The sequence below is a fragment of the Lagopus muta genome, chromosome 15 (genome assembly GCF_023343835.1).
Source record: "Lagopus muta isolate bLagMut1 chromosome 15, bLagMut1 primary, whole genome shotgun sequence".
NCBI classification, from domain to species: domain Eukaryota; kingdom Metazoa; phylum Chordata; class Aves; order Galliformes; family Phasianidae; genus Lagopus; species Lagopus muta.
The window spans coordinates 2,721,240-2,733,381 of NC_064447.1; the positions used below are offsets into that span (position 1 = coordinate 2,721,240).

At 47.0% G+C, this 12,142-nt stretch overlaps 1 protein-coding gene across 2 annotated transcripts in view; it reads left to right on the top strand.

The window, feature by feature from the left end:
- The window catches only part of ADCY9 (adenylate cyclase 9), a 59,532-nt gene that overhangs the window by 26,359 nt on the left and 21,031 nt on the right, over positions 1-12,142 (top strand). Inside the window, exons 2-3 of one of the 2 annotated variants that reach the window (XM_048961736.1) lie at positions 3,748-3,920; positions 8,913-9,017. In XM_048961736.1, the coding sequence (XP_048817693.1) occupies positions 3,748-3,920; positions 8,913-9,017 (278 nt within the window). The remainder of the gene's footprint in view (positions 1-3,747; positions 3,921-8,912; positions 9,018-12,142) is intronic. The other variant, XM_048961737.1, reaches the window with a different exon arrangement.

Below are 12,142 nucleotides of genomic sequence, written 5' to 3' on the forward strand. Positions count from 1 at the left end.
CTGCAGCACGCACATCCTTGAGTAAGAAATCACTGCAATCTTCAGGAAGACTGGACAACTCTCAGAAGTTTGTTCTTCAGCGTAACAATCTGTTGGCAAATGAAGATTGCAAAATAGGGAAAAAAGCAATTGTTGCTGCAGCAGTAGCACCCAGCTTTTCAATTGGAGTTGTGCATTCCTTGGCACTGCACTGGGTCCTGCTCTGAAGATGCCCAGCTGGGTGGCTGCGAAGGAGCTTGGGTGCTCTACAGGAGGGGAAAGTTTTGTCCATTGGTTCCTCATGCTGAGCAGGATCTGATCAGCAGCTCCTTTGGGTGCTTTTGGATGCCAGCGGTAATAATTGCAGTCAATATTTGATCTTATGGAGCATTAAACTGTATGGTGGCGTATTTTATGATACAAGGAAACCCCAGCTTAGGTCATGGCTCCCTTTCTCTGCATTGGCAGGTGCTGGATGGCAGCTCTTCTGCTGCCATATTTGGGGCCAAGTAAGGAGATGATGTCTTTGTAGGGAAAGTTTTGCACTGCATTTTATCAAAAAGTGAAAGCAAGAAGTGATGAAGATGCATAACCTAAAAGTGAGTGAGCACCAACAAGTTTGGGAAGAAAGGAGCAAAAGCTGACCCCCAAATGCTCACCTTTCTGTATCAGCTGCCTATACACTGCTAGATATTTGTGTAAGAGTTGTACCAAGTGGCTGTTAAATGACTGAGTAGCGGCCTGTGGTCACTGCAGGCTGGGGCAGCTCTGCAGATTCCATCTGTGGATAATGCAAAAGCAGGGGGCTGTGGAAACAGAGCTCAATTAACTATTTTATGAACATATGCTTGCATACTTAGTATTTGCAAAGAAATACAACTAAATGATTAAAGTGCATGGATTCTTAAGGGAAACTAATGGGAAGATGGATAATGAAAGAGAATAGTTAATATGAAGCAAAAGGGGGCATGGCTGGTGTGATGCAGGGCTTACTGCACTGCTGGAGGGGCTGTCCCATTCTTACAGAACGGAGCTCTGCTGGGGGCTGTTCTGCACAGGAAGGGTTTCAGAAGCATATGAGGTTCAGTAGGGTAGAGAGAGAAGGGGGAGAACATGGTTTGCCAGAGAGAGTTGTTTTCCTTCCTGGTATCAAGCAATGCTCCCCAGAGGAGCAGTTTTCACACTGCCAGAACTGGCTCACCTATGGGGATGTTTATGCACAGCCCTATTTATAATTTTGTTGGTTTATGTGCATGCAGAAAATCACATGCTTGGAGGGTGCACACATGTGGTATCAGCTGTTGGTATGTGGCATGGATTTTTAGTATTGGGATGAGTTTGTGTCTTTGCATCTTCAGAAGACAGGTGAAGGAGGCAACTCCTGCCATTCCGATACGAGCAGTGGTGTTCACTTTGTCCTGGGTGGAAAATACCCAAATCAGGTGTGTGTTGAGGTGGTCGCTGTGCCCCCAGCCAGCTGTAGGACTTCCCCACAGGAGTGAGCCTGCTCCCAGCGCCACTTCCAGGAGCCATCTCAGGGTGCAGCTGCACAGATTGGCTGCCAGGCAGCTCGGTTTTGGCTCTTTTCTTTACTTGCTTGGTGTAAATCCAGGAGAAGGGGATCGTTATCAAATGGAGACTGGCAGGAGGGGGAGGCAGCGTGAGTTCTACTTTACTAAGCTGCAGAACCGACGTGTCTTTCCTCGTTGTGGTGTCTTGAGATGTTGTACAACACACTGTTTGCACGGGGATGGCTCCATGGCTGCGTTAGCTCACTGTGCATGTAATACACATTACTTACATCAGTGCAGTTCAGCTGCATTAATAATTTTTGTTATATACCACAGCATTTCAGACTGAACAGGAGCTCCTTTGTGAAGAGTCACCAAATTGCAAGCAGCACTAAAGCACGTACAGCATTCCTATCATAAGAAGGATTCAATAACCAAGTATTAGGTAGGCAGCAGTAGTAAGCTGCCATGAAGTGTGAGGCTGCTCTTCCAAATGAGGTTGGTTACAGCAGCACAAGGACGTTTTTGCTTTTTTCGAGCACGGAGCTCAAACAGGAGGTAATCTTACCTTTATGCCACGCGCTGACAAAATAATTCTGCACAGTGCGTTAAGACAGGAGAAAAACATGAAGAAAGAACAAAGAAAATGCACCTGCTTAAAAGAATAAAGAAAAAGCAACACAAAAAAAGGAATAATAGCATTCTTGCTTTAAGATAGCTTTTATAAATAGAAGTAGGAAGCTTAATGCTCGATCTTGTACCCCAGGGTGTGTGTGAGGCTTGGGGCAGCCAGCATAGAGACCAGCTGCCCCTGAGACCCTATAAGGATGCCCAGGGCCCTGAGCACATGGCCACATGGGTGTCAGTTCTTGCACGGACTGGGCTGGAGGTGCTGGGAATTGCACAGAGGAGCTGAAAAACTGTTATCAGCATGTCTGACTTATTTTTATTGGAAAGCTTACAGACAAAGTACTGTCTTTGTTACGTGTCACGGGTGAAGGGATGTTTATAGAATCTCTCTAAAGAAAGTTTTAAGAGAATGACCTTATCGTAACGTCAGTGCTATTGGAGCAGAAAGCTGCTGGAGCTCGCTGTGTTTGCTTCCAGGTTTCATCCTGTGGAAGGAGGCAGCAGAACGCAGTTAGTTGTCAGGAGAGCCTTGTGTGTGAATGGGAGCGGGGCAGACATCCCGTAACAGGCAGCACGTGGGGATGATTTCCTGAGCCCAATGCAGAGCCAGCAGCCGTGGTGTCAGTGGGCCTTCCAGCGATGGGCAGTGAGCGTTCAGCTCTGGGGTGGTGTGGGAGCCCAACGCGGGGGGCAGGGCCATACGTCAGCCTGTACCCCAACCCAGGGGCACTGCTCAGCTCTGAGCTGGCGCCTTCCACATCACCAGACGTGGCAGTGCCCATCCGTGCTAGGTGGGAGATTTCCCATATGATGGCAACTAAGCCGAGCATTTCAGCGCAGGAAGAGGCGTGATTTGCAGCCCTGAGTTTTTGTGCCTAGACAAGGAAAAGAAAATAAGGAATATTAAGAACGAGACTCAGATCCTTGTTTTTTGAGCAGGCTTTTGGTGCAGACCGGCCTGGTACAGCACAGTATTTACCGGTCTGGCCTTTAATAAGGGATCTGGCTTCCAATTATGCTTCAGCTCATGCAGCAGTTGCAGGGCGAGCATGTGGGCGTGAGAGATTGAGGTTGTTCTTTAGAAATGTGAAGTCTGCTCTGACTAGGAGAACCCGACAGTTTCTAGCACTGAAACGCCATTTCCTTTTCCAAGCATGAAGGGAGCTTTGCCACATCTCTGCGAGAAATGGAGAGCGTTGGGGGGGAACACACGCTGCTTTGCAAAAGTGCAATGTCAGTCCAGATCTCGCTGAAAAACAGGCTGCAAACCCTTTCCAAAAGTAAAGAGTTAATGTCTCAGCTCAAATTACAGCTTGGAAGCCAATGCCTAAAGCCTAAGCTCTGTTTTCCAGAGCGTCTGAGTGTAAATGGAGTAAAGCAAGCACATGTCAGGCATGGCTGCTGCTGCGGGTTCCAGTCTCTGGGATCTGGGGCAGCAGATGTTGGGCAATCCTGGTTGCCACTGCTTTGCAGAGTGTGTTCCTACTGTCTGTTCCCTGATACTCCTTCTGTGCTGTTCTCGAGCCCCCATCGTGCTTTGCTAGCTACTCTATTTCCTATCTGACAAGTCCAAAGTAGTGTTATTTTTGTTTCCTCGCAGTTCTCACTGTTTATATCTTTTCTCTAGGATTGAAGACCTATCTGATCTCTGGTCAGAAGGTGAAGGAACCCCACTGCAGCTGTTCGCAAGCCTTGCTTCCCAGCTTGGAGGCTGGGGATGGAGCCAGGATGCAGGCAGCTCCCTCAGCCGAGAGCGCCGCTGACTCCACAAAGGCTCTCAAACACATGGAAAAGCCAAAGGTGAGTCCTTGCTTCAGAGAGCTCAGACTGTGCCCAGAGACGTGTGGATGGGAAACCTCACCAGTTTGCTTACAAGTTGCTTGCTCTATTTATATACACATGTATACGTGAGTGTATATGTGTGTATATGTACAAAGTGTAGCTTCAGGAAAAAAACGCACGATGCAATGTTTAGCAGTTGACAAACAATCTTGAAAATAAGGTGGGCGTTGCTGAAGTGTTTTCAGGTGCACAGTTTCCTTAATGTTTGTATTTTAGAAGCAAGAGGTCAGCGCTGCTTCTTCGGTGGTCATGGTGCTACGGGGAAAAGAAGCTATGCTGCATGCAGCTCCCATAGCCATAGCGTTTATGATTTTCTGTTTGCTGAGCTCTGCTTCTGCCTTCCCTTTATAAGGTGTGCTGTGAACTCGGGAACCTTTCTGTATGGTCCTGCAGCTGACATAGCCATTGAAAAATAATAAGGATTGTTTGCATTACAGAAGAGCACGTTCTGGTAGGCTGTTGCATCTGCTTGCTCTAGAAAGCTATATAAAGATGGAGGGCAGTGTTTGTATGGATACAGCTTAAGGAAATGGTGACTTTTGTTATGTTCTCACCTCTTATGAAAGCTCTTGACAAGGGAATCTGTGAAACAAGGTATATTGCTTTGAAGCTTTGCTGTTACTCTCAATCTTCCCAAACAACAGATGCCTGTTCTCTGATTGCTCTGAGTCCCTGGCGTTGGGTTGCTGAATGAGGCACTAATGCCAGGCTGTCTGCAGGTCAATGCCCATAGTCATTGGTGTATGGGCAGTGCTGGGAGGACCTCACCAGCACAGCTTTGCTGTTCAGCTGACAGAGCTGGTGGCAGGTGACTTTCCTGCAGCTCCATTTGGGTCAGGAAAGCGTGGAGTGTGCTTGTGTTTAATTCTGGAGTAAAAACACTTGATCACGAGTGTGACAAGCTGGAAGGCTGGTCCAAAGGTATGGTCCAAAGCTAAATGAGCTCCTGACAGAGCAGACCAGGACTATATAGACACAGAAGGCAGCTGTGGCTATCTTTGTGTCTAGCCAAAGCATGGGCTGTATGTGGTTTGACTGGTCCCAGGTTGTTGGCAGTACCTTTCTACTTCTACTCCCGTGTAAGAGTGAGGGTGGCATATTTGCATCCTTGCCAGCTGTCTCTTGAAAGCTACGAGCAAAAAAAGCAGGAAAATGCATCGTTGGAGCATTCAGTGGTTGTGCATACAGGTAAGTCTCTGTGCTGTGAGGTGCATGGCTGTGCAAAGGTCCCATGTAGCAGTAACAGCTGAGATGCCCATCCATGAAGTGTGAGAGAAAGAGGAGAGATTAAATGCGGCAGTAAGACTGGAAGTGCTGTTGGTGAGAAAACAAGTGTGCCTTGTTAACACCAGACAGCAAAGCAAGCTTCAGTCAGAGGGCAGTGAAACTAGCAAGGTTCAGTGCTGAGCTGCATGCAGCTGGGACCTGCTGGGGTTTGTTATGTATTAACTTGTGGTCCTTGTTCAGATGACCCAAGTCCAGGACGTAATCTGGTGTTAAGAATCGGCTTGCCCTCTGGCTTGTGCTTCCTCCAACAGGGAGGACTCAGCCTGCAGAAGGACAGGTAACAGAGACATCGCTGTTCCAGCAGCGTGCCATGCTGGGATGTGCTTTGGTTACTGCTCATCACCTCTCTTGCCTATAAACAGGAGGGGAGTCAACTTTTTGAAGGGGTAGATAACAGCGGGACAAGGGGAAATGGTTTGAAGGTGAGGGGGGGAAGGTTTAGGTTGGATGTCAGGGGGAAGTTCTTGACAGAGAGAGTGGTGAGGTGCTGGAACAGCTGCCCAGAGAGGCTGTGATGCCCCATCCATCCCTGGAGGTGTTCAAGGTTGGATGGGGCCCTGGGCAGCCTGGTCAGGTATGAAATGGGGAGGTTGGTGGCCCTGTGTGCGACAGGGGATTGGAGCTTCATGATCCTTGAGGTCCCCTCCAATCCAAGTCATTCTATGATTCTGTGATTGTTCTGGTCTGGGATGGCCTGCCTAGGTGTTAATTGCTGTTTGAGTGCTGATGCTGGTCTTTTGCACTGCAAAAGTGCAAACATGGCAATCCAGATAAGTGAAGGAGAGGCTCAAATTGGCTGTTCAAGAGGGAAAATTGCTTCAGAAGAGCATCTAGGACAAGTGCCAGCTCAGTTTCAGCCTTCTCAGATACCCTGTGCACTGTTGTGTTCCTATTACAGCAAATCTATGCTTGTAGGCATGCAGTTTTGTTCATCTCCACGAGCTCTGGAGGTGTTACAGTGATTTCAGAGGTGGCCAGACAGCCTGGAAAGCAGTGGGCTTGCTTCCCCAAAGGACATTGCTGGCATGAATTCTGAATGAACTGAAATTTGCCTTCCCTTACGGTTTGAGGAGCATCCCTGTAACACGTGCCACAAAATGCATCAGAACACCATAGTGTAGTGATGAAGCAATCACATGAGTGGTGGTAATAAGTCATTATTCTTCATTATATATGTACAATATATATATGTATTTATACGTGTAAAATCCATGAAGAACAACTGTGGCATTTAATTACAGTTCAACACAGCTTTTGAAAAGGAGTGGGTTTCTTTCTTACAGTGTTTTTCCTCTGAAGCCTGCAGCTTTCTGGTAGGGTCTGGAGGGAGAATTTGCAGAAGAATCATGATAATTTGCAAAAGAATCATGACTTACATGCCAACTGTTTTAAATACAAAGCTGTAAACAGTGTCAGTGTGGGAGGAGATGACTCCAACTCTGCAAAAGAGACTAAGAAGGGGGGGGGAAAATTACAGGCAAGCTGAAATATTTCTGTTTCAAAGGAAGTAAGTGGCCATATTGGATGAGAAGGATGACTTTCACATTTTGGGCTGGAATGGGTGTGCTATTGGACAAGACCTGTTAAGGAAGGTCAGGAAGGAGAATGCAACAGTAATTGATCCATGACAGGAATTGTATTTCTTCTTCTCCTTCACTGTGTCTGCATTTGTCTTGATTGCAAATCTCATGGCATTATGGATCTCAGTGAAAGGCGAGTTCTGGGACGTGCACTGGGTACATAATTAAAACAGTGAGGAAAGATGCTGGAAATGAAAGTCTTTATTAGCAGCTGATTTTTGCATGAAAACACCATAACTTGCTTAATCAAGTATGGTATTTTTTTTTTACCACTTTGGTGTCAATTTACTTCCCCTATCATGTATCGTGAAATGCCGTACTGGACTGGGGATCAGAGGCTGTCAGTGTGAAATCAGGAGGTTTATTTGCTTGTCCTGGTGTTTGAAAGTGCATTGCTGAATTATTCATTGTGACTGGGCCACATCCACACCAAGATTGTGTCAGTGTCTGCAGCAGAGCATAGAGCTAGTGATATTGACTGGGACACGTGGCATAAGTCAGGTAGCTTCTTTTGAAAAGGTGAAGCTTCTTTTCTGAGATTGTCATCTTCTGGTGTAACCCCAGCAGCTAAGCACACAGGTAGGTCCTGCTGCTTTATGCCAGCATCAAATGGGGGTCACCTTCCACAGAATGCTCAAGGAATTCACAGTATTTAATGTTGGCTTTTTTTGTTTTTAAATGGACCCATTTAGGAACCAACTTCCTCCTCTCTGTAAGTGCAGTTACTTGTTCAGGCTGTACCAGCTCAGCATTGGATGAACGCTGCTCATCCATTGCCAGGTGAGGAAGCTGGTAGGGAACTGCAGTGTGTGTGGGGCTGGCTGCTCGGGGGCTCAGGCTCCTCCTGGCAGCTCCTGAGAGGCATCGCTGAGTGATGAGGTGGAGCAGCAAAAGAGTGGGCAGATAGAAGTGCTGTGACAACCTTGAAAGTTACGATCTGTGAATCTTTGTGGAAATTCTGGTGTGGAATGAGGCAGGAAAAGGGGTTTGGAGCGAATGTGAAAATCTGAAAAGACAAAGGCATTGTGCTGTGCAAAGGGGAGCAAACCCTAAGGGAGGAGCTGTGGAGGCTCTGGGACAGCAGCAAGGTGCACTGCAGAGACTTCAAGCAGTCCCTCCTGACAGGGAAGGTGATGGAAAACACACGAGTTGGAAGCTGTATCAGGAAGTTTCTGTAGGTAACCCATACCTCACAGTGAGCCAAAATTGGCGTGCTGTTCTAGGGGCTGCTGTATCTGCATCCATCAGTAGACCTGAGGCAAGCCTGGTAACAAACTGTCTCAAGAATGTAGGAATTGTTACCAGGGATCCATGGAGTGTTCCTGTCCTGCAGTACCCTGCCTGCATGTGGCAAGCATGGCAGGCAAGTCTGAAGGACTTTGCAAGATGAGGTGTGGGCTTCATTCCTCTATAAAGGTCATCACATTTTAATCCAGTGGGATAAGTTGTTTTAAAAGCCAAACCATGACATTTTAGATTGCTTCCAAAATGTGTAACCTGCAAGTTACAAGTCCTGATGATTTTGCTTTCCTTGTTTCCTGTATGTTTGGGCGGTGTTTGGGTTCAACAGCATTCCACAGCCAGAGCTCTGCTCCCCTGTGTTGCAGAGCTACGTGAGAAAGTATCGTCCTCTACTCATTTCAGATGCGTTGCTTTCCATTTCTCTTTGCCATTTATAGCACCGTGGTGTTCTTTGCTTGAATGTGCTGCATTTTGTCCTAAGTCTTCCCTCAGCAGGTCACCATGCCGTTCAGATCCTTTTGCAGGCACTTTTTAGATGAGGTAATTGCACTTTGGTCACTGAAGGGTCTTTTGTTCTTGTTGGGGTGGTCCTTCGCCATTAAGCAGCGATTCCAGTAAAGCTTTCCTGGATCAGGTTTGGCTTTACTAAACAAAAAATGTGTGATTTGTTTTTGAAATGGTGCATTCTGGTCCTTTAAAATTCTGTTCCCTGCTTCCCCTTCTTTTGCTTTGTTTGTCTTTTAACCACGCAGCAAGCATACAAGTGGGCCACATTATGAATTGCATAACATGACGAGGACACCAGAATGTTCCCAGCTAAATTCTTTTTGTCTCCTTGCAGCCTTGCCCTTCATGTAGTACCACCCTTGTTCCCCACTGCGATGTCAGCATAGACGAAGGAGCTATCCAAAATGGTTGTCAGGATGAGCATAAAAACAGTACAAAGGTAATTTAAGTACTTACCGCTTCCCTTCTTTTTCCTCACTTCTCTGCTTCACTTAGCCGCCTCCTTTTCGCATCGCTGTTCCTTTAGTCAAGCTCTTCAGCAGCAGAACCAATTATGGGCAGTTGCTTTCTAAACTTCAGTTGGGCTTCCCCCTCCCCCCCCCCAAATTTTCAAAAGAATCAGTGGTTTTCTGAGCCCATTCTGATGCTGAGAAGGACCTAAAATTGGGACTCTAAACTATGCTGAGGGTAGCCAGGGAAAGAGGCACAAAGAACACCATCACTCTCTGCTGCTTACACTTGTTAGCTGTATGTCACCTGGCCACATGTCAAGTGTCTTGCCAGTGTTCCCTGTGTCATAGCTCTAAAAGAGCCATTCCTGTTCATGCACACAGCAGAAATTCACAGTACCTAACTCTGTTCCTGTCCTTTTTTTCTGACAAATACACCATGCTGCTGGCAAGATTGTTTTCTGTGCTTGTTGCTTAGATATTCTTGCTGAAGCCACCCACTCCCTCTACAGTACCAGACACTGCCTGTTTGTCGTTCCTGGCCTTCGTGGTCTCCCAGCTCTTTCCTTCTGGAAAATGGAGCTGCAGACTGATAGCAATGCTCATCAACTCTCTGTTAGGCTTTGAGATGAGTTTAATGCTTTCCCTCGCTGGGGAGATTCACTTTATAAACATGCTCAGATTGCTATCTGGTTGTTTTTCTTCCCGTCTGTCTGTAAAACTCTACTTGTGTATAGCGCTAATGGAAAACTTGCCAGCGTTTATGTAAATGGTCTGTGGCACAGTAGGCCGTGTTCTCTGCTGGGGTTCCTAAGAAACAGCTTAAGGGAAAAAAAATAATCCCTGCAGCTCTGAGGGAGATGGAGCAGAGTGGCCAGGAGGTACAGGACTCTGAACAGCATGACAGCTTCAAGGCCAAAATGCTGTGGGAGACCTTCCAGGCTGCTGAGGTGGTGAGCATGAGATGCTGCTTCCCCCAGCTGCTGCTCCTGCTGAGGGTCTGCAGGACTGCTAACAGATTGTCCTCTGCTACCAACCACCTCGTGTGTCATAGGCTGTCTTCACCAGAATTGTTGTCTGAAGTTTCTTTCTACTGCAGCTACATTAGGCTCAGGTATGTTAATGACTGAGTCATCAAACCTTGCTTGGAAGAGTCTGTGCAGCACTGAATAAATGCTTGTGGTTTCAGTGGAAGAAACATGCTAGTGGAGAGCGATCACGTGTCCCTCCTGTGTTTGCAGGTTGTGTATTGCTAGTCCAAACCTGGAGCAGCTCTGTGGCTATCCAGTAAGTCTGGGATGCCCATTCAAATAAAAGCCTGAGGAGCAGCCAGATGCACAGTGTTGCTGCGGCACTGGATTTACAGATCTCTGCAGTCTCAGCTCTGTTAGGAAGAAGAGCCATCAGCTCCCTCTGCTCATCTCTGTTCTCCCCCCTCTCCTCCTCTCGCTGTGCCTGGCCCCGCAGCGTTCACATCCCCTCTTGTTCTCTCAGCTCCAAAAATGATGTTAACCACTTATCAGGCCTTCATAGAGTCACAGAATGGCTTGGGTTGAAAGGTACCTCAAAGACCACCTACTCCCAGCCCCAATTCCTCAGACACCTTTGCCAGTGACTGAATGAGACAATCAGGTTGCTCTGAACTGCATCCTGCCTGGCACCTGCAGGGATGGGTCCCAGTGTCCTTTGAAGCCCCCAAGTCTTCTCAGAAGAGGAGGTGATGCCGTGGTGCACTGCATCTCTGCTCAGCACAGCTGACAGCCTGTTGCCATCAGGAACCTCAGCAGTGCTGGAGCGAGCAGCACTTATTAAGTAGGGATTTTCTTCTTACACACAAGCAGTTTCGAACTCTAATCCCCTCCTGTTAAGATTAACAGAGTGGAGACAGCACAGGAAAACCTTGAGCTGACCGAAGGAAGAATTTTCTTAGGGATTTGAGCCTTTGCCAAAGAGCTGAAGAGAAAAGGCCAAGAGCAGTCCAAGCTGACCTTCTGTGAAAGAGCAGACATTTTCACTGCATCCTTTGGAAGAGCTCAAAGAGCAGGCAGGGAAGCAAACAGCACACGTAGCTTTTCTTTGAGCTGCTCAGACAGATTTCCTCTCTTACTGCTTTTCAAGCAAAGCAGTTTCTCACTCTGCTCATGGAGATGTTCTGCTGCTGCTGTCTGGTATCTTCACTGGTTATTATTTATGAGAGAAGTGAGGCATGAAGGTTTTTAACATGCACAAAATGTGCTTTTGTTGTGTTTGTTCAACTAGAAAAGTGGATACCAGAAATGCTTATGTTAGAAGAATGGTTTTTTTTTTGTTGTTGTTGTAACATCTTCCTGTCAAAAAATTGGAAATGATATATTAACAGTTGCCAGCACACATTCAGCTGTACCTGCCCGTGTTCGTGTTCCTTGTGTGGTTTACACCATAGAGACACGAGGAGCTTCAATTAATTTTGCACGGCCATAAACCAGCTATTTGTCGACTCTCAAACATATTTCAGAGCGTGATGGGGTGATGTGATATTTATGGTCACCGAGGGACATCCAAGAATAGTCTTCTGGAGGAGCTGTGCTGCCTGCAGTGCGGGCAGCAGCGAAGGAGCTTCTGTCAGGAGTGGGCTTGGGGACGGGGATGGATGATACGTGGGAAATGATAAGACGTGGAGAGGGGAGATGAGCACTGAGATGTGCTAAGTTTGGGACGTGTTTGCTTTTGGAAGTTATAAAATGATCCTGACTAATGGCAGCTCACTTCCATTCCATTGTTTAGTTGTCTAAAATCCTGGATTTGCTTGAGTGCATTACAAAATGTGAAGGAAGGAGTTGCAAGTTCCATGAAGGGGGGGGGGGGGGAACCAACTTTTTTTTGGCTGAAACTCACTTCTATCCTGAAAGGAATGAAGGCAGGCTTGATAATACTGCGCATTTCAGCAGTATTGCAAGCTGGTGTCAAAACTGAAAAATATATTATCAGTGCAATGGTGAAAGAGGTGTAGCTCAGTGAAGATGTGGCTTTGGCAGGGTAATTTTGTGCAGGATAACGAGGTGCACAAAGAGGCTGTTCACACAGGGCTGGTCCTGCTCCTGGGAGAGCAGCAGGGCTGTGTCTGCAGAAGGGGCAG